The sequence below is a fragment of the Gekko japonicus genome, unplaced genomic scaffold (assembly GCF_001447785.1).
Source record: "Gekko japonicus isolate JY-2015 unplaced genomic scaffold, Gekko_japonicus_V1.1 scaffold2449, whole genome shotgun sequence".
In the NCBI taxonomy this organism is placed as follows: domain Eukaryota; kingdom Metazoa; phylum Chordata; class Lepidosauria; order Squamata; family Gekkonidae; genus Gekko; species Gekko japonicus.
In genome coordinates this window covers 81,969-104,324 of record NW_015174911.1, presented here as the reverse complement: position 1 = coordinate 104,324, position 22,356 = coordinate 81,969, and the positions used below count along the sequence as shown (strand labels likewise).

At 52.3% G+C, this 22,356-nt stretch overlaps 1 protein-coding gene across 1 annotated transcript in view; it reads left to right on the top strand.

Moving 5' to 3' along the window:
• LFNG (LFNG O-fucosylpeptide 3-beta-N-acetylglucosaminyltransferase) overlaps window positions 1-22,356 on the top strand; it is a 38,817-nt gene that overhangs the window by 5,487 nt on the left and 10,974 nt on the right. The window contains exon 2 of the mRNA XM_015425033.1: window positions 20,523-20,571. Within this exon, the coding sequence (XP_015280519.1) occupies window positions 20,523-20,571 (49 nt within the window). The remainder of the gene's footprint in view (window positions 1-20,522; window positions 20,572-22,356) is intronic.

The following is a 22,356-nucleotide window of genomic DNA, read 5'->3' as shown; positions in this document are numbered from 1 at the left end:
CGTGAAGACTATGTAATGCCATAGTCTGCCCTTTACAGCAGCCATTTTCTCCGATGCCTTATGTGGAGATCAGTTGTAATTCTGGGAGATCTCCAGGCCAACACGGAGGCCGTCAGTCAGGTTGCCAGTCTCCAGGGGGTGGCTGGAGTTCTCCTGGTATCACTGCTGGTCTCTAGGTTACAGAGATAAGTTGCCCTGGAGAAAATGGCTGCTTTAGATCCTGAACTCATTGGCACCATGCCCGAAGGAGGTCACTCCCCAAACCCCGTCCTCCCCCCAAATCTCCAGCAATTTCTCACACACGCACACCAGTGTTTGCAGAACTCTTGGCTCATGTGTGTCTTTCCCAATTGGTGTAGTGGTTGCGGACTCTAATCTGGGAGAACCGGGTTTGATTCCCCACTCCTCCACGTGCAGCTGCTGGGGTGACCTTGGGCCCGTCACAAGTTCTCTCGGAGCTGTTCTCAAGGGCAGTCCTTGGGAGAGCTCTCTCAGCCCTCCCCCCTCCCTCACAGGGTGTCTGTGGTGGGGAGGGGGAAAGGAAAGGAGATTGTAAGCCCTTCAAGTAATGAAGGTCCGGGTAATCTCCTTCCTTCTAGAGGGAGAAAGGCATACTTGACTGGGGGCGTGAGTAAGGCGGGGGGGTTGGGGCATTGTTGGCCCTTGGAGCTTTGTCGTGCTTTCAGTAAGGTCACGCTGCGTGTGCGAACCTTGCCTGGCCATCTACGGGCCGGCTGCACAAAACCTTCGAGTTGCAGATACAGATTTTATTTATTTTATTGGATTTCTGTCCCGCCCTCCCCTACAAGCGGGCTCACAACCGATCCTCGCACTTCTGGTCGCGGCAGCCCAGGGGTGTTCCCCTGACGCTTGCGTTGTGTCGTCAACACGGTGAGAATGGTCATTTCTGTTCTCAGTTCCCCTCTCGCCACGGGCTGCCCGGTTTTTGCGAAGGGGGAAACGGCTGCAGTTAGTCATCGGGTGAAAAAGCGGATGGTGCCGGCTGCCGAAGGGGCTCTTTTCTTCTGTGGCCTTCCCCTTTCTCGCTTCTCTGTGTTCTGGGTTTTTTTTTGGGGGGGAGGGAGCGCAGTTTCTGTTCTGCCCTGGCCTGGTGGCTGTCTCGTGCCCCAGAGCGTGGTGGGGGATTCCATGGGCGTGGCTGCCCCCTCTCCCCAAGAGCTTCGTTCAGGCCAGATCTGTGTCTGCACTCTTAATTATTCGTCCCTCTGGCTTCTGGAAGGGAACAGCGTTCTGTGCGCCTTGGTGTTTAGTCATGCCAGCCACATGACCACGGAATCGTCTTCGGACAGCGCTGGCTCTTCGGCTTTGAAACGGAGATGAGCACCGCAACCCTAGAGTCGGATTCGACTGGCTTTCGAGCAAGGGAACCTTTACCTTTTACTGGCTTCTGTTATTTTATTATTTATTTATTTTATTTATATCTGCATTTATACCCCGCCCACCCTGTAAACAGGCTCTGGGCGGCTTACGGAAGATGGCCGACAGGGGAGGTTCTGACACAAGCAGTTCTCGATTCTGAAACCGAAAACACGTTTCCTTCCTGTGGCGGGGCAACGTGCACCGCTCGGAACATGGCTTCCGAAACCACAGCACTGCGTTCCGTTTGCTTGTCGCATTAGTATAAGATTGGGATCGCTTTGCCGTGTGGCAGAGCAGTCTTCCTCTGTGCCTGCGCACTTTGCGTCCAGTGTTCCCTCTAAGCTGAGTTAGTGTGAGCCAGCTCACAGTTTCTTAGCCTCCGGCTCACAAATTTTGTCTCCAGAGCAATTTAATTTATGCAGTAGCCAAATCACTCTCACTCACAACTTTAATGCCAGCAGCCCACAAAGCAGAATTTTTGCTCACCAGACTCCACAGCTTAGAGGAGTTCCTAAGAACTGGTAAGCGATATCTCAGAAATGTGACTTGCACTCTTAACCACTTGCATCACCACTGGCTTCTTCCAACAATCCCTGAATCTGTGCTCACTTCATCAGATACACAGGTCCCGTTTGGCAGACTTTTTTATACTCAAAGCTGCAAACAGAGAAGGGTGTCTGTTGGTGGAAGGTGAAGTCTGAGTCCAGCGGCACCTTTAAGACCAGCCAAGTTTCATTCAAGGTGAAGTGTGCATGCAACACAAACACTTATACCCAGAATTGAACTTTGTTGGTCGTAAAGGTGCCACTGGATGCAAACTTTGTTCTGCTACCCACCTGAATCTACGTAGGTGGGAGATTTTATTAAGAGTGATGAACATGTGGAATTCACTGCCACAGGAGGTGGCGGCGGCTACAAGCATGGACGGCTTCAAGAGGGAATTAGATAAGCATATGGAGCAGAGGTCCATCAGTGGCTATTAGCTACAAGGTATAGATAGGGACTCTGGGGCAAGTGAAGCTCTGTCTTCTTGGTGCTTGGGGGGGGACCAATAGTGGGAGGGCTTCTAGTGCCCTGGACCTCCTGATGGCACCTGGTGTTGGACTGGATGGGCCATTGGCCTGATCCAACATTGGCTTCTCTTATGTTCTTATTCACCCCTGCTTTCTGTTATTTGCTGCTTTCAGGCGACGCATGTGTCTTGGTAATGGATTTACACTCCGCTGCATCTGATGAAGTGACCTCTGTTTCCTGGAAGCGAATGCCAGAATAAATTGAGGACTCCCTTGTCTTTTCCCACTGTTTCCCTTCTGGAATTATAATTGGGAAGGGTGGCCTCTTTGGCTAGGCCGAGCTGCTTGTATGTCCCAGAGACATAAGGATCACAGTGGCCTTTCCTCCTGGTGGCTAGGGTTACCAACCTCCAGGTGCCACCTGGAGACCACCTGCTGATCTCCAGGCAGTGGCGATCAGTCCCCCTGGAGAGAATGGCTGCTTTGGACGGTGGGCTCCATGACAGTATACCCTGCTGAGGGCTCCACCCCCAAAGTCTCCAGGAATTTCTCTACCCAGAGCTGGCAACCCTGTAAGATCTTTAAAAGGTTGGGGTTCAGTTGGGCAGAACCGGGAGAAACGTGGCCCAAAGAAGGAGCCAGTGGAATCAGTAGGCCAAGGAAAAGAGGACTTGGAGGGAAGAGCCGTCCTGCAGAATTTAAGAGGAGGTGTAGAGGGAAGGGTTGCCAACCTCCAGGTGGGGCCTGGAGATCTCCCCAAACTAAAGGTCATCTCCAGAGGACAGAGATCCGTCCCCCTGGAGGAAACAGCTGCTTTGGAGGGTGGTCTCTATCAATGCTCCCTCTAAGCTGTAGGGTCTTGTGAGCAAAAATTCTACTTTGGGAGCAGCCGGCATTAAAGCTGTGAGCGAGCGATTTGGCTGCTGTGTAAATCAGTTTGCCTTGGAGCCCTCCTTCCTGAGCCGAGACAAAAAATGGGTGAGCCGGAGGCTAAAAAACTGTGAGCTGGCTCACACTCACTCAGCTTAGAGGTGACACTGGTCTCTATGGCCTTAAACCAAACTAAGGTTCCTCTGCCCTCCCCAGGCTCTGACCCCAAATCTCCAGGAATCCCCCCACCCCAGAGCTGGCAACCCCAAGAGGTTGGGATTTCCCACGCCGGTCTGTGCCCGTACTCCGCAAAGCATCCCCGGTTGCCTTCCTGGCCGCGGTCAGTGAGAGCCGGGAGAATGGCCAGGAAACGAGAATAATTGGAAAGGTTTGTCCATCCAATGTGGGCTGTTGTAAACCCTTCCTCCCGCCCCGTCCCCCCAGAATTGGCACAGGGACCCCAATGGCTTCACTCTATCATTGGATGCTGCACAAAACCGCCCCCCATTTCCTGTGTTGTCTCTGAGCTTAGAGACCGAGCGGTGCTGGAAAAAGCTGTAAAGCTCTCTCTCTCCCCCCCATTTCCTCCTTTTATCTCTATGGTAATGAGGCCTTTTGTTCTACTCCCTCCCCCCCTTCGGAGTCCTGTTCTCACTTCTGGATTCTCTAGTCTTTTTTCGGGCCTTCTCCCCCCCCCTTTCTCCCGCGGCTAATTCAGTGCTTTTAAAGAGTTTTGGAAACCGGATAAGAACGGAGTGCGTGCCCGCACAAAAGGGGATGGATACAATGCCAGAAACTTTGGGGGCGGGGGGGGGAGGAGGAGGAGAGCATACAGTTGGATGTGGATCCAAAGCCATTTTTTTTGCTGAGTTGGAGGTTTTGTCTGAACAGGACCGTGCAAAAAGGCGCTTCCTATCTCGGCCGTGCCAACGGCGCAGAAAGAGGGAGAGAGCACTTTTGCAAGGGGTGAAGGGAAGCAGGTGGTCCGGGTTCCCCCCCACACACCCCGATGTTCCCTCTAAGCAGATTGAGTGTGAGCCAGCTCACGGTTTTTTAGCCTCCGGCTCACCCATTTCTGTCTCCGCTCAGGAAGGATGGGCTCCAGAGCAAACCGATTCATGCAGCTGCCAAATCGCTCGCTCACAACTTTAATGTCAGGAGGTCACACAGCAGACTCTTTGCTCACGGGACTCCACGGCTTAGAGGGAGCATTGCCCCCCCCCCCCCGACACACTGCATTTTAGTGGCGAAAGGAGGCCCGTTCAAGTTAAAAGAGCAGCTGCTTTTGGACAAGATTTTAGTTGAGCGCAGGCTTGGGTGCACATAGAAAGTCCCGACAAGGCAGATGTGTTATTGGGGGGGGGGGAATAAAATCAAGAGCAAAAAGAATTTCAGAGGGAGACTCTAGCTTGAAACCGGCCAGGTTGGATAATCTTTCAAAGGGTAAGAACACAAGAGAAGCCAATGTTGGATCAGGCCAACGGCCCATTCAGTCCAACACTTTGTCACACAGTGGCCAAAAATACCAGGGGCCATCAGGAGGTCCACCAGTGGGGCCAGGACACTAGAAGCCCTCCCACTGTTGCCCCCCACCCCCCAAGCACCAAGAATGCAGCAGTCTCTTTTCTCTTCCATCCGCCTCCCGGCAAGCACGTGGAATTCAGTTGACGTGTTAACCGTCCTTGTTAAAACCGGTTAACTGGCTTAACAGAACTGGAGAAATGACTTGCTATTGTAAACGGGCTTTGTTCTTTCTCGATTTACGTCTGCGTCGTGCACGCTTGAGTCTCGCCCTGTACTTCCTGCGTTCCGTGACCCCTTAATCTTGCTTTTTCGAAAAATACTCTCATTCATAAATGCCTGCCCAGCGTATCCTACGGCGTGGCTCTGACCAAGCGAGCGGTCATCTTATTAAAGTGTGTGCCAGAGTAACAATTTTGTCGTTCTGTTTGTTGACCCTTCAGCCCCGCTGAAACGGGTGCGAGTAACAGTGCAGTCTTAAAAACCACTTTCCTGGGAGTAAGCTCCATTGAAAAGACTTGAGTAGGATTCTGGGTAGACCTGCTTAGGACAGTTAGGGTGGTGCTGTAAGTTTCAGTGCCACGCGAGGGCTCAGCCGGGCAAGATTAGTTTGAAAGCCTTTCTTTTGTGTGTGGGCTTGTGTGGGGGAACGAAATTCCCAGAATGCTGTCAAGGGAAGAGCTGGTTTTTAAAAATCAGTTGGCAAAAGCCTTCAGTAGACTTCCACGGGAAGTCCTGCTCAGTTCTAAATTTGTGGCTGCTGAGAGGTGAGAAATGCTCTCTGCCCATGCTCAGGAGAACTATTCAGTATATATTTTTTAAAAAGGAATGGGGATGCTTGGTGCTTGGGGGGGGCAACAGTGAGAGGGCTTCTAACGTCCTGGCCCCACCGCTGGACCTCCTGATGGCACCTGGTATTTTTGGCCACTGTGTGACAAAGGGTGTTGGACTGGATGGGCCATTGGCCGGATCCAACATTGGCTTCTCTTATGTTCTTGTGGCTAAATAAAGGGAGAAGGTGTCCACAAACCCGGCTGGAGTCAGAGACAAGGGGTGGGAGAGGAAAAGGGGTGGGAAACCCAAATTCAAGACCGAAAGAGCTGGTAGGAGAGGATTCCTCCTACCTTATCTGTCCTTAGTGTTTAGATATTCTGATCGGCGATCAGCAATATAAGGTCTTTTTCTAGACTTGAATCTGGTGTCAGTTTATTTGTTGCTGTAAGAGGAAGTGTAAGAAGAAGAGGAGATTGGATTTATAACCCGCCATTCACTCCACGAAGGCCTACAAACTGCTTTCCCTTCCCCTCCCCACAACAGACACCCTGTGAGCAGTGTTCCCTCTAAGCTAAGTTAGTGTGAGCTAGCTCACAGTTTTTTAGCCTCGGGCTCACACATTTTTGTCTTAGCTCAGGAAGGATGGCTCCAGAGCAAACTAATTTAGGCAGTAGCCAAGTCGCCCGCTCACAACTTTAATGTCAGTTGCTCACAAAGTAGAATTTTGGCTCATGGGACTCCACAGATTAGAGGGAACATTGCCTGTGAGGTAGGTGGGGCTGAGAGAGAGCTCTCTCGAGGACTGCTCTTGAGAGAACAGCTCTGAAAGAACTTGTAACTGACCCAAGGTCGTCCAGCAGCCGCAAGTGGAGCAGTGGTGCATCGAGCCCGGTTCTCCAAGATTAGAGTCCGCACACTTAAGCACGGCACCAAACCACTACACCAAATTAAGCCAATTTGAGCTGGCTTGGGGGGGGGGGTCTTTAAAAAAATGAATACCTGATGCTGCGTGAAATTTTTTTTTTTTACCCCAAAGGCTGTTTGTCTTCTGTTTGCAAATCACGGTGCTTGGCTTTGGGACTCTGCACCAGCCCCTCTTGTGGCCGGGTGGGGGGGCTGAATTTTCTGCATCGTGCAGATTGGACTAGTTGACCCTTGGGGAAACCCTTCCGACTCTGTGCCTCTGTGTAGTTGGAAGCACTTTCAAGAAAGGCTGAGGTCTAGAGTCTTGGGTGTGTGTGTGTGTGTGTGTTTCTTTCTTTGCTTCAAGGTGGCTGCTAGAGGTCTTTGCCAGCCCTGGGACGCGAAACCCTTTCAAACGAACGTTCGTACCGAAATCCTACGCCCGGCGCCTTCTCTTCGCAGAGTTTTGCTGCTGCCGGAGCTGCTTCCAAGAACCACGAGGGGCGACGATTTTGCTTTCTGGCTTTTGATTCCGCGCCCACAGAGGCCGGACTGTGGGGTTCGGCAGGCACAAAGCCCCTCTGCCCTTTGTTCTTACTTTCAGGACTTCGTTCAATGATTCGCCTGTCGTGTCTTTTCTCCTCCCCCCCCCCCCCTTCAGCTCATCAGGAATGTGTGTTTTGCCTTTGGGACAAGCGCATTCCTCAACCGCGCAGCTCCCAGATTTTCTTGGCTGGACTCCCTGCCCCTGAGGATAATTGCCTGCGCAGGGTGCGTGCCTGTGTACCGGAGCGCACGCCCCGTAAACCCGAGTGCACTCCTGTGTACAGAACAAACATGGCCGTGTTTACTGTTTATACTCCAAACACAGGTGTGGGCCTTGCTTGACTGGATCCGATGACCTGGGTCGGGGAAGGTTCTGGCCACCCCGCAGGAACCTCTCTCGAGAGGGCGGCGTTCTTGGGAACCTGACTTGGAAACGCATTCGAACTCCGATTACCCTTGGGAGGCGCCGTGTCCAAGTGGATTCTGGGAAATCTAGGAGTGGGGTCTCCAGACGCTTGGCCAATGCTGGAGTGCTTCATCTTGGAATAAATGGAAGAAGAGGTTGGATTTATACCCGAAGGAGTCTCAGAGCGGCTTATAAACTCCTTCCCCTTCCCCACAACAGGCACCCTGTGAGGGAGGTGGGGCTGAGAGAGCTCTTTCGAGGACTGCTCTTGAGAGAACAGCTCTGAGAGAACTTGTGACTGACCCAAGGTCCCCCAGCTGGCTTTATGTGAAGGTCCACCAGCGGGGCCAGAACTCCAGAAGCCCTCCCACTGTTGCCCCCCCCAAGCACCAAGAATACAGAGAACAGAAGAGAAACCATGCTGGATCAGGCCAATGGCCCATCCAGTCCAGCACTCTGTGTCACACCGTGGCTAAAACCCAGGGGCCATCAGGAGGTCCACCAGTGGGGCCAGAACTCCAGAAACCTTCCCTCTGTGGCCCCCCAAGTATCAAGAATACAGAGCATCACTGCCCCAGACCAGTGTTCCCTCTAAGCTGTAGAGTCCTGTGAGCAAAAATTCTACGTTTTGAGCTACTGGCATTAAAGTTGTGAGCAGGTGATTTGGCTGCTGCATAAATTAGTGTGTTCTGGAGCCATCCTTCCTGAGCTGAGACAAAAATGTGTGAGCCGGAGGCTAAAAAACTGTGAGCTGGCTCACACGAACTCAGCTTAGAGGGAACACTGCCCCAGACAGAGTGTTCCCTCTATACCTTGCGGCTAATAACCACCGATGGACCTCTGCTCCATATGTTTATCCAATCCCCTCTTGAAGCTGCCTCTCTGATTGTAGCTACCACCGCTTCCTGTGGCAGTGAGTTCCACATGCTAATGACTCTACCGTCAAGAAAAACAAGAGTTTCAGTGTGTAACTTTTTCGGCTCTCAAAAGCTGATATCCTGAAGTACTAGTTGTTCTCTAAGGTGTGACTGGACTCCAATCTAACCAGTACCCACAGAGTAAGCTAGCGGGTGGCAGCTTCCATTTGGTCACCCAACCCAGCTGGCATCCTTGAGCATCGGGCACCGTCTCGCTCACAAGCAGGCCAGGCTGGTATCCAAATGCCACCAGTTCCCACAGACCCCCACACCGGTGCCTGCCCTGTCGAAGCACTGTCTGTCCGTGGATCGGGGGCTTCGTTGAGCCATGCGGTGCCCCCACTGTGCTGCCAGCAAGCCTCCCCCCCCAACTCCTCGCCAGTATACTTTCCCTCATGCGCCAACGCCGGCTCTGCACAGAGCCTTGGCGCTCTTTAATCGTCCGCCCGGGGCCATGTGGCATTTCCATTCAGGGCCGGATAATGGGGCTTGAAACCGGAGTCCCAGAGAGGCATACGGGGAGCGCTCCGTGGGAGGGCTGTGCGGGCACCTAATTGCACAAGGCGGTCATTGTCCCCAGGGGGGGGGGGATTAGACAGAATAGCCTTTAAAATTACAGCGGGAAGGATTCTTCCTGGGACTGAAAAGCGCCAGAGGAGGAGGAAGAAGGAGCGAGCCACAGACTCTCCCGCCGCTTGTGAGAGCCGTCTAACCGCAGGCTCCGCTTGGTGAAAGGGGGGGGGGTCACGTCTTGGGCTTCCTGAGGTCCTTGTGCCCGCCGTTCCCTTGGCAGGGCCCGCGAGGCATTTTTCTACTGCGTTATGACAACAAGACAGAAAATGGCTTTTCCCCAAAAAATAATAATGTGTGTCTGTACTGGCCCGTCTGTATACATAACTTGGGCTGGGCGGAGCGCGCGTGTTTTTTGGTAAATAGTTGGGCACTCGCCCTTTCCTCCCTTCTTGGCACCAGTGGTTTCTTCCCCCCCCTTCCCCAGCTGTCAACGAGACGCAGCGGCGAAGGGAACTTGGAAGGATCCCGTCCAAGTCGCCTCCGTCCCTTCCGGTGGGAATTTCAAAAAGTTGCAGGCGCCGAGAAGATCTGCTCCGAGCCACGCAGGGCTCGATCTCCCGCCTCGCCTCGGACTGGTTCTTCCGGGGGAAACCCGCTCGTCCCCTTCCAGTCCCGCTGATATTGATCCGTTCCTCAAAGCACTGTGACCCAAAGAACTCCGTCATTGCATCAGGGGAGAGGAACACGCCAAGTGCTTCCTACTGAGTCCGTCGAGGTCGATATTGCCTACTCAGACTGGCAGCGGCTCTCCAGGGGCCCAGGCAGAGAACGGTCTTTCCCGTCACCTCCTACCTGATCCTCTTAACTGGAAATGCCGGGGACTGAACCAGGGACCTTCTGCATGCCAAGCAGGGGCTCTTCCACTGAGCCAGGGTCTCGGGCACAGAGGTCTCTCCCATCACCTACTACCTGATCCTTTTCAACTGGAGATGCCGGGGATTGAACCTGGGACCTTCTGCGTGCCAAGTAGAGGCTCTGCCCCTGAGCCAGGGTCTCAGGCACAGAGGTCTCTCCCATCACCTACTACCTGATCCTTTTCAACTGGAGATGCCGGGGATTGAACCTGGGACCTTCTGCGTGCCAAGTAGAGGCTCTGCCCCTGAGCCAGGGTCTCAGGCACAGAGGTCTCTCCCATCACCTACTACCTGATCCTTTTCAACTGGAGATGCCGGGGATTGAACCTGGGACCTTCTGCGTGCCAAGTAGAGGCTCTGCCCCTGAGCCAGGGTCTCAGGCACAGAGGTCTCTCCCATCACCTACTACCTGATCCTTTTCAACTGGAGATGCCGGGGATTGAACCTGGGACCTTCTGCCTACCAAGCAGATGTTCTACCTCTGAGCCACGGCCCCGCGCCAGAAGAACAGCAAGTTCTGGATCCTTTGGTAACTGAAAGGACTGATGTCAGCCCTTCAGACATTCAAATGGCAGGAGGGGGCTTGTGGCGTAAGACGTCAGGAGGTCCATTATGCAATCCCCTTTTGCTTCATGGCTGAAACAGAAGTCGCCGTCTGTGCAAAACTGGGTGGAAGGGGAAGACTTCCGCGGTCCAGTTTTGTGCCTGCGCGTCTTGATTTTGGGCCGTCCTCCCGAAATACGGGGTTTCAGATGTGATGGCAAAGAGCGGGCAAGGGAGGGTATGTGCGTCTCCCCCCCAGGTCTAACAGCTCCAAGGTAGGAGGGGGCGGGTGTCCTTGCCAGTGGACTCTGGAGATTTCTGCATCTACTTTTAGCTCTTGTTGCTGGGGCCTTCGGGGCTGCCAGGAAGGGGAAATGGCTTTCTGACTCATCTAGAGAAACCAGCTGGGCGATGGAAACGAGCGTGTCATATGACAAGGTGGCACGGGTAACTTCTGCTTCCCCCCCCCTCGCCCTTGGCGGGAGCAGGATCAATCGAACTCTCAGACGGGGCTGACCCAGTGTTCTGTCTCCTACCTGCCCGGGGGCACCTCACGAGACTAACAGAATTAAGTCTGGGAGAAGCTCCGGTGAATCAGCGCTCACTTCATCAGATGCACTGGAGTGTTTATCCACCGGGCAGAGACGCCTATAAATGAACGTTCCAGTGCATCTGATGGACTCATCAGCAAACCCACTATCAATTAGTCACCAGAATGTCTACTGGCGTTGTTTGAGTTAGACTTTATGGCACAGTCCAGGGGTCCCCAGGGCACCCACTAGCCAGTGTTCCCTCAAAGCTGAGTTAGTGTGAGCCAGCTCACAGTTCTTTAGCCTCCGGCTCACACATTTTTGTCTAACCTAGCTCAGGAAGGATGGCTAACCTAGCTCAGGAAGGATGGCTACAGATCAAACTAATTGATGCAGTAGTCCAATTGCTCGCTCACAGCTTTAATGCCAGTAGCTCACAAAAAAGAATTCTTGCTCACAAGACTCCACAGCTTAGAGGGAGCATTGCCCACCACCCTCTTTCCTGACACCCGACGAGTGGGGTTTTTTTTAGCAAGTGGCAGGGCCAATTGAGTGTTTTGCCCAGCGAGACTCCTGAGAGCCAGTTTGGTGTAGTGGTTAGGGGGCGCGGACTCTAATCTGGGAGAACCGGGTTTGATGCCCCACTCCTCCACAGTGAACTGCTGGTATGACTGTGGGTCAGTCACAAGTTCTCTCACAGCTATTCTCTCAAGGGCAGTTTCTGTCAAGCGCTCTCTCAGCCCCACCTCCCTCACAGGGTGTCTGTGGTGGGGAGGGGAGGGGAGGGGGGGAAGGGAGTTTGTAAGTCGCTCTGAGACTCCTTCAGGGAGCGAAGAGCAGTTTATAGATCCAATCTCCTCTTCTGATTAATTAATTTATTTTGTTAGATTTATATACCGCCCCCCCTCAAACGGGCTCAGGACGGTGTACAACAATTAAAATAATGCGATTCAAATAATATTAAAATAAGAGTTTACACATAGAATATAAAATAAAATATAAAATTGGCCTTTGGAGATCTGATTGGCTGTTCCGATTTTTTAAAAAATTCACTATGGGGGCAGCTACTGCCACGGCGCGGGGATATCCATTGTGTGATTGAAGGTGAGCCGTGGCCGCCATTTTGTGTCTGGCTCCGCCTTCAGAATTCCAAAGGCTCAAAAAGGTGGGGACCAACGCTCCCTCTACGCTGCGGAGTCTTGTGAGCAAAAATTCTACTTTCTGGGCTACCGGCATGAAAGTTGTGAGCGAGCGATTGGGCTCCTGCATCAATTAGTTTGCTCTGGAGCCAGCCTTCCTGAGCGAAGGCAAAAATGTGTGAGCCGGAGGCTAAAAAACGGTGAACTGGCTCACACTAACTCATCTTAGAGGGAACACTGCCTCTGAGGTAGGTGGGGCTGAGAGAGCTCTTTCAAGGACTGCTCTTGGGGGAACAGCTCTGAGAGAACTTGTGACTGACCCAAGGTCACACCAACAGCTGGATGTGGAGAGGAGTGGGGAATCAAACCCGGTCCTCCCAGATTAGAGTCCGCACTCTTAAGAAGAAAAAAACAAGAGTTTGCTCTGGAGCCATCCTTCCTGAGCTAAGACAAAAATGTGTGAGCTGGAGGCTACAAAACGTGTGAGCCGGCTCACACTAACTCAGCTTAGAGGGAACACTGGTGGGGAGGACCCTCCCCCTCAGTGTAGTCCAATTCCTTTAAATGGGGCTGGGGGGGACCCCAATGAGTAGAAATCAAGCCGAGAGGATCGATCCTTGCGCAGTGCGCGCCCAGCGTCGGTCTCCCACCATGCCTGTTCCCTACCAGCCTTAAGGGGGCCAACCGCATTATTCTGGCTCTCACTCTGTGGGTGTCCGCTATTGTTCCCTAGGCCTTTTTTTGGCATCCTGTGTTTCTTTCAGTGGCAGCCTTCAGAAACAATGACGCTTCCTGAGTGTCCCTAAGCCGGGGTCCTCACACAATGCGGGCTCTGACTGTAAGCACAGAGAGAGAGAGAGAGAGAGAGAGAGACTTTTCTTTCTTTTAGCCACTGTTTCTTAGCTGTGCTGGCCAGGGCAAGGTTGATTCACGTCACGTGGGTTCCTCGCCTGCCAGCTCAGCTGAACCACGCGTGAGGCACTCGCGGGGGCATAGCGGCGGGCCTCTGATCACGTGCAGAGGGCCTGCCGGCACCACAGAGTCACTGCAGCCTGGTCTCTACCAACCAGGTTTGCATCCCACCTTCGTCCCCAGTGGGGGATCCAGAGCACATGTAGAAGCGCTCCCCTCCCCTCCCTTCCGTCCTCGCAACAACCCTGTGAGGTAGGTTAGACTGAGAGAGTGTGGCCAGCCCAAGGTTACCCAGCAGGCTTCCATTGGCACAAGGGGGGGATTCGAACCCGGGTCTCCCAGAAACTAATCTGACACTCTTAACCACGACACCACACTTGCTATCTTGGCGTCAGAGTTGGGGGTTTGGGGGTGGCTCGGACTTGCAGCTGAGTCTGCTGCTTTAGGGCCACATCACATGTTTGTTCATTTCATATTTATTTAGTTGTTTATATTCCTCTTTTCTCACCAGCGGCAACTCATAGCATTACTGTTCCCTGTTCTGTTTTACCTGCACAGGAACCTCTCTGTGGGGTAGGCTAGGCCGAGAAACGGCGGCTGGCCCAGGGTTCCCCCAGCAAGCTTCCATCGCAAGAGTGGAGATTCGAACTCGGGGCTTTCCAGATCCTAGTTAGATACTCTGGGCTGATCCTGCTGCCTCTAAGGTGTTGAGTCGTGTGAGCAAAAATTCTACTTTGTGAGCTCCTGGCATGAAAGTTGTGAGTGGGCGATTTTGGCTACTGCGTCGATCAGTTTGCTCTGGAGCCCTCCTTCCGGAGCCGAGACAGAAACCTGTGAGCCGGAGGCTAAAAAACTGTGAACTAGCTCACACTCACTCAGCTTAGAGGGAACACCGGTGGCTGCCCTTTGGATTGTCCGTTGTGCGCTCTCCTCTTCTCCCGAATGTGGTTCAGCCTTCCAGATTCTCCCCCTGCGGCCTGCGGAATGGAACTTGGAGAGGCGCCCGAGGCAGGGCCGAACTCAGCCCTCCATAACACATTTATTAAGAACTTGTGTGTGTGTGTGTGTGTGTGGAGGGGTGCAATTGTTTTGCCTTTTGATTGAATTTCCTGGCTGGGCTCCTACTCAAAAGCAGGAAGGGGCTAGGGGGGTGGGGAGCCGGGCGGGTGGGTGGGAGGCAGGGGACCCGGCGGGCGAGATTGTTCCAGGAGGTGACACCGCGGCTCCGGGACACGCTGTACCCTTCCGGCCCCAGGGAGCCGAGGGCTAGGCCGCACCTTTCTAGGGCCGGCTTCCGGAGCCCTGCAGGGTCCTTTCCTGTTAGGCAGCGCTTCCCTCGTTTCCCCAACAGCAGGTTGGCACCGGCTTCTCCTTGGGAGACGCAATCGGTGGTGCCAGGCATTTGCCGTTTCAGTGCAGGTCATTAATATATGTATGTATTTTTTTTAAAAACCGCTTTGGGCTATTTATAACAGCAAGAAGATTAGTTAAGGGGCTATTTCTGGGAACGAGCGAAGACACGGTAGCCGGAGACGGAGCGCCTGATCTAACCCAGTAAACATTTCCCCTCTTCACCCGCCAACCTTTGGCCGGCTTTGCAAGGCATCGGAAGGACAGGCTGCGTATTGTTAAAGGGTGCAGAGCTTGACCCGGCTTAAGGTGTGCGTGGGTCCCTTGGGCCATCTTTCGTTTGAACTGAGTGCCGAGTCCTGTGAGCAGTGTTCCCTCTAAGCTGAGTTAGTGTGAGCTAGCTCACAGTTTTTTAGCCTCCGGCTCACACATTTTTGTCTTTGCTCGGGAAGGATGGCTCCAGAACAAACTAATGTATGCAGTAGCCAAATCACCTGCTCACAACTTTAGTGCCAGTAGCTCACAAAGTAGAATTTTTGCTCACAAGACTCCACAGCTTAGAGGGAACATTGCCTGTGAGTCCGGTTCAGTGAACCTGAGTGGGTTTGCGTGTCAGGAGCAGATCTCAGAGGACGCGGTGAAGAGCAAGTGGCAGGGAAGGTTATTTGTAGGTAGCACCGTTGTCGGGAGAAAGTTTTCTGGAAACCGATAGAGTACTGAAGAAGAAGAAGAAGAGATTGGATTTATACCCTGCCCTTCACTTGGAGTCTCAGAGTGGCTTACTAACTCCTTTCCCTTCCCCTCCCACAACAGACACCATGTGAGGGAGGTGGGGCTGAGAGAGCTCTCCCGAGGACTGCTCCTGAGAGAACAGCTCTGAGAGAACTTGTAGCTGGCCCAAGGCGATCCAGCAGCTGCAAGTGGAGGCGTGGGGAATCAGACCCAGATTAGAGTCCGCGCACTTAACCACTCCACCAAACTGGAGCCTTTCCCCCCCGAATACACAGCATCAAAGCCAGAATGACCCCTGGAAGTCCACACAATGGGGTATTCTATTATCCAGGCCTTCCGGGTACTTTGGTACTGCCTGAAAATACCTAGAGTGGGGGGGGGGTCCCCATTGTGTTCCCTCTAAGCTGAGTTAGTGTGAGCTAGCTCACAGGTTTTTTAGTCTCTGGCTCACACATTTTTGTCTCCGCTCAGGAAGGATGGCTCCAGAGCAAACTTAAGGAGCTCACAAAGTAGAATTCTTTTGCTCACAAGACTCCTCAGCTTCGAGGGAGCAAACCTTTTGGAGCCTGGATGCACGTTTGGAATTCTGACACGGTATGGTGGCCGCCGCCGCAAAATGGCTGCCGCAGGAGGCGTTGCCGGCCACAAAATGGCTGCCGCAGCTTAACTCCAGTCACAGCAGTGCGGATCCTTGTGCTGTGGTGGCAGCTGGTGCCAAAGCAGCATTTATAATATGTTTATATTATAAATATATATAATATATAATATATTTATAATATATATAATATATATATCCGCACAGTCAATCAAATCTTCAACAGTCAGTCAGAGGCCTAGCTGGGCAGAAGCCCTACCTGGCCCCACCCACTTTGGGGCGACATTGGGGACCTCTGTGCCTCTGAAGAGAAGGACATCGTGTGAAGTGGCCCTTCCGTTGAGATAGAGTTTTTCCTTGGGGGAGGCCCGGAACATTTCCAGTTATGGAGACCCCTTGGAACATGGCCGCCTTCCGGAACGTTCTTCACTCCCGGGGCCTCCCTCAGTCAGCTACCAGCCTAGCCAAAAAAACAGAACATGCTTCCAAGAAGCCCGGCCCTGGCCGTTGCCGAGTTGTGCTTTGAAATAAAACACACCGACGGTCGGGAGCCCAGGTTCCCTGCCAAGGAAATGCGAAATCCGCTCCCTGGCCATAAATCTGAATTGCCTGACAGGGCACGCTGCGGATGAGCTATTTAGGGTATGGTCTTCGTGTCTCTACCCCTCCTTGGTATCCCGTCCTCCCTTGTTCCTGAGACTTGCGCAGGTATTGGCCAACGAGCCCAGCCGCGTGCGCGGTTGTGGAGAGCTCAGCGCCAATTCTTTTTTTGATTTTCCAAACTTTTTAAAATAAGTTTTTAAAAGAAGGTTAAAGGCCGTTCTATTTAGGTCTGTGTTTCGTTGAAGCAATCCTGCGTCGTCGTTTTAAATGTTGGTTTTACCTCTTGTTAAAAATGTTAATATCAGAGCGGATTCTGCGTCCCGTGGCACCTTTAAGACCAACGAGGTTTTATTCGAGGTGCAAACTTTCGTGGGCACGCACACTTTCCGGAGTATCGTAAGCCTCCTCGAGCGCCGTAGGAAGAAGAAGAAGATATTGGATTTATACCCCGCTCTTCACTACCCGAAGGTGTCTCAGAGTGGCTTACAAACTCCTTTCCCTTCCCCTCCCCACAACAGACACCCTGGGAGGTCGGTGGGGCTGAGAGAGCTCTGACAGAAACGGCTCTTTTCCAAGAACAGCTCTTATCAGAACTACGGCTTGCCCAAGGTCATCCAGCAGCTGCAAGTGGAGGAGTGATCAGGAAAAGAGCCAGAGTCACTCGACAGCCATATCCTATCGGTGGAGGTCTGTAAAGCACAGGCATGGGACAAAAAAAAGTGGGAAGGGGGGGGGGGGGGAGAATCCCAGTTTCTGTGTTGGCCAAGAGAATGGAAAAGCAGGAACTGGCCTCTCTCCTCCCAGAGAATCTCCCAGGCTTTTATCTCTAAACTCCCACCCCTTGCGTCTTTTCGCCCTTCGCCAGAAATCTGCTTCCCATTTGCCCGCTCTGTCCCGTCCACATTCTCTCCCTTTGTTTGCCGGGGACTCTTCTCTTCCTAGCTTTGCACACACACACACCCAACACTCGTGCTTAAGGGAGTGTTTTTCAGCGTCTCCACACACCCCTTTGGCCTGATCCCTTCTCCCCCAGTTAACCAGCCCAGCTGTATGCTAATAGAGAGCAAACACCACTGCCGAAGTTTTACGTTAAGTTGGCCGCTATTGTTAACCGAGCTTGTCGGCTTCTCCGCCTCCCCCCCTCGCTGCATTCTTGGGGGGGGGGGAGAAGAGAAGCCAACCACCGTCTAAGTGATGGGTGGCCACAGACTTCCAGATGCAAACCCACCCCCCCTTCCTGGTCTCTCCCTTTGTCTTTTCTTTCTTCCGCCTTCGCTTTTAATATATTTTTGGCAGCTGGTTGCCGTTCCCCCTCCCTCCCTCCCTCCCTCCGGCCCGCCTGCCAGCTTTTTGCTGTCTTTGTTTACTCCCCTCTCTCCCCCACCCGTTTCTCTCCCTCCCTCCCGGCCCAAAACAAACAGACGGCTCCCTTCCCTGGAGACCGGCGGCAGATGTCGGGCATTACCTGTGTAAATAAGTGAGTGCAGCCGGGCAGGTGGCAGGTAGCGGGCAGGCGGGGCAGCGGTGCCTCCCTTGGCCCCCCGCTCAGGTGGCAGTCGGAGGTGAATCGGCTCCCGGCAGAGGGCTTTTGTTGCACTCAAGGTGGGGGTGTGTGGACAGGTGCGGAGAAGGGTGCTGAGCGGGGCCGGTTCCAGGTGTTGTTGGAGGGCCCAAGGTCTCCCTCCCGTCTTCTGCTCAACGCCGGGTCCCCACTGGTATCTTCTTTCCCACCCACCTGGCTAAGAACATCAGAAGAGCCGTGCTGGGTCAGAAACAGGGGTCCATCTGGTCCAGCCTCCTGTCTCACACAGTGGCCAGCCAGTTCCTCTGGAGAGCCAACAACAGGGCATAGAGACCGAGGCCTTAGGGTTAACCCTACCCTAACCCTGAGAAGAACCTCAGAAGAGCCCAGCTGGATCAGACCAGTGAGGGTCCCTCTAGTCCAGCATCCTGTCTCACACAGGGGCCAGCCAGTTCCTCTGGAGGGACAACAACAGGGCAGAGAGGCCGAGGCCTTCCTCTCATGTTGCCTCCTGGCACTGGCGTTCCAAGGTTGACTGCCCCTGAACGTGGAGGTTCCCTTTGGTCGCCATGGCTAGTAGCCTCTCTTCCATGAATCTATGGAATCCCCTTTTAAAGCTGTCTATTTCTGTGGCCGTCGGGACATCCTCTGGTGTGGGGTGGGGGTTGTTATCAGGAAGGGCCATTTGGCGTCAAGATGCCTAAGTACTGGTTGATTTATAGCTGAGATAGGATGTAAGAAAGATCTGTGAATGGCAGTAAATTAGCATACAAATGCAAGAGTTAACAAACAGATGTGGGAACGAGGTTTGAGTCCAGTGGCGCCCACAAGACAAATAAGGTTCAATTCTGGGTACAGGCGAGGACTGAGAGACTTAGTATGTAGGCTGTTTCGGGTTCATTGGAACAGACAACAACCACCCCCCCAGAAAGATCTAGGACACACAATTGACATAGATAAATGGGCAGTTACTTGGAAATTACTAAAATACATGAGAGCCGTCACTTATAAGGAAAACATTTATAAAATATTTCATAGGTGGTACTGGTCCCCAGATAATGTAAAGTGAACGTAGGAACTTTTTTTCACATGTGGTGGCGGTGTGAAAGAGTATACAGCTACTGGGAAATGGTGCAGAAGTTGATTGGAGAAATCATGAGTATAACGCTGACTCCGTCCCCTGAAATTGCTTTATTAAATATGATTCCAGAATGTCATAAGCAGAATGAAAGATATATCCTAACTTATATGTTAACAACTGCTAGAATTCCAATTTATTAGCCAAAAATTGGAAGCAAGAAAGGCTCCCTACAAGAGAAGATATAATTTGTAAATTATTAGAGATTGCTGAAATGGATAAATTAAGCTTAATGTTACAAGGGAAAGATGATAATATTTTTTATGCAAGATGGACGTGCCTGTATAAATGGAGAAATAAGATATGGAAAATTCAACTGTATATATATGTAATTTATGTAACCTGATATACTACTGGAAAACTGAAAAATAAATCCTTAAAAAAAAACAACCCAACCCACCCCAGTTTGGTGTAGTGGTTAGAAGCGCAGACTCTAATCTGGGAGAACCAGGTTTGATTCCCCACTTCCCCACATGCAGCTGCTAGATTGACCTTGGGCCAGTCACAAGTTCTCCCAGAGCTGTGCTCTCAAGGGCAGTTCTTGAGAGAACTCTCAGCCCCACCTACCTCACAGGGTGTCTGTTGTGAGGAGAAGAAAGGAAAAGAAGATTGTAAGCTGCTCTGAGACTCCTTTGGGTAGTGAAGGGCAGGGTATATGGCCAATCTCTTCTTCTTTTCCCTATAAATAATGGTTGAGGAGGTTCTGTTCCACTGTATCTGAGGAAGTGTGTGTTGCCCATGAAGGCTTATACCACGAATAAAACTTTGTTAGTCTTAAAGGTGCCACTGGACTCAAACTTTCTTCTGTTTAGAAGCTTCATAGATTTCAACTCATGCTCTAGGTCAGGGGTCCCAAACCTTTTGGAACATGTGGGCACCTTTGGAATTCTGACTTGGTGTGGTGGGCGCAGCCACCAAATGGTTGCCGTGGGAGGTGGGGCCAGCTGCAAAATGGTTTCCGCAGCTTAACATCAGTCCCCAGGTGAAAATTCTTGTGCTGTGGTGGCAGCTGCCAACAAAGCAACCTTTTTTTTTAAAAAAAAAATCTGCACTGCCAATCAGACCTCCAGTGGCCAATCAGAAGCCTCGCTAGGTAAAAGTTCCACCTGGCCCTGCCCACTTCCTAAAAACACTTGGCAGGTGCCCACGGGGACCGTGCTCTGGGTTTATATTTTGTAAAGCACTCTGGGCGTTGTGGAAAGGCGGGATATAAATATTTTAAATAAATAAGCTGTTAATACTGGGATGGCGGGATGTAAATATTTTAAATAAGCTGTTAATACTGGGATGGGGGGGCGACGTGTTCCACCAGGAAGGAAGGGCCCTTCAGCTGCAGGGGACCACATCTGGATCTCCAGCCGCTTTTGAAGCCAGCGCTTCCTGTTTCCAGCTGTTCTGTGGTTTCCTGTCCCTTCTGCCTCAGCTGTTTTTGACGTTCAGGTGCACCAGAATTCCGGGGCAGCCGCTGGTTGCTGTGGATGGAGAGACCCGGATGTGGTCCTCTTTCTGCTACTCTTAGGCAGCTTCACTGGTATTTTTTTTGGGGGGTGCATCAGCCCCACGGAAGGGATACAGGACTACCAGATCCACATCTGCGAGGAAGTGTTCTCAGTGTTCGATGCTGGATTTGGGGGAGGAGAGAATATTCTTGGAAACAACTAGCAGCATCCTGATTAAATCTCTCTCTCTCTCTCTTTTTAGACCTTCATCTTCACAGATGGGGAAGACGAGGAACTAAAGAAGAGAACCAGTGAGTTGATATATCGCTTCCCTGACTTGTTCCCGGTTCCAAAGGCCTCTTGGTGCAATTCCTCTTATCGGGCCTTCCTCAGCTGTCCTTCTAAGCCCATTGAAGCCAGCAGGCTTAGAAACATGTAAGAAGGGAAGAGCCTTTGCTGGATCAGACCAATAGTCCATCTAGTCTCCCTCGCCTCCCCTCCTCACTGCTAGGTCCCCACGGGTGTCTTCTTTCCCGCCCACCTGCCTAAGAGCATCAGAAAGAACCCTGCTGGATCAGACCAGTAATCCATCCAGTCCAGCCTCCCGTCTCACACAGCGGCCAACCAGTTCCTCTGGAGGGCCAACAACAGGGCAGAGAGGCCGAGGCCTTCCCCTGGGAGGAACATCAGAAGAGCCCTGCTGGATCAGACCAGTGATCCTTCTAGTCCAGCATCCTGTCCCACACAGTGGCCAACCCGTTCCTCTGGAGGGCCAACCACAGGACAGAGGCCGAGGCCTTCCCCTGATGTTGCCTCCTGGCTCTAGGATTAGTGCCTCTGAATATGGAGGTTCCCCTCAGCCCCCATGGCGAGTAGCCACTGACAGACTTATTCTCCATTAATCTATCTACTCCCCTTTGAAAGCTGTTTATTCCTGCGGCCATCACTCCATCCTCTGGCTGGGAATTCCACATTTAAATCCCTCTCTGAATAAAGTAGTATTTCCTTTTGTTGGTCCTGAACCTACTGCCCATCAGCTTCTTTGGATGCCCTTAAGGGAGGGTTGGCAGCCCCCGGTGTAGGCGGGCTCCTCCCCACCGCCAGCCGCCTGGCCGGCAAGGGAAAACCCTGCCCACGAATGCTCCCCGGAAGTGAGGTCCTCACGTCACCGACATCGCGCGGCAAGGATTTATTTTTTGGACAAAAGTCTGTGGTAAATTTAAGCTCAAGCCATAGAGTTTTGCCGCAAAGCTAGAGCGTCACTCTGCGACGTCGGCAATGTGATGATGTCACTTCCGGGTGACGTTGTTGCCCTGGCAACCATACCTCAGGTTCTGGTATTTGGGGAGAGGGAGGAAAAAGTTCTCTTTGTCAGCTCCCTCCACCTCATACATCATTTCATACACTTCTACCATGCCCACTGTTCCCTCTAAGCTGCGTGAGTGTGAGCCAGCTCATAGTTTTTTAGCCTCTGGCGCACGCATTTTTGTCCTAGCTCAGGAAACATGGCTCCAGAGCAAGCTAATTGACGCAGCAGCCCAATGGCTCACTCACAACTTTAATGCCGGTAGCTCACAAAAAGTAGAATTTTTGCTCACAGGACTCCACAGCTTAGAGGGAACATCGTGTCCCTCCCCCACCTCAGTCGTCTCTTTTCTAAACTGAAAAGTCCCTGGCTCTTCGGCCCTTCCTCATTGGGAAGACGCTCCAGTCCCCTAGTCATCTTTGTCGCCCTCCTTCATACTTCATACTTTTTCCAGCTTGATCCTTGAATAGATTTTCCAAGAATTTTTTAAAGCGTAGTAACAGCCACACAATGGAGCTGCGGTGGCTCAAGTGATTAAGACGCTGAACTGCGGTAGTTCAGCAGTTCGAGACCCGAGTGTGCCGCATGACGGAGTGAGCTCCCGTTTCTGGTTCCAGCTCCTGCCAACCTAGCAGTTCGAAAGCAAGAAATTGCAAGTAGATAAATAGGTACCACTTCGGTGGGAAGGGAACAGCGTTCCGTGCGCCTTGGTGTTTAGTCATGCCGGCCACATGACCACGGAGACGTCTTCGGACAGCGCTGGCTCTTCGGCTTGGAAACGGAGACGAGC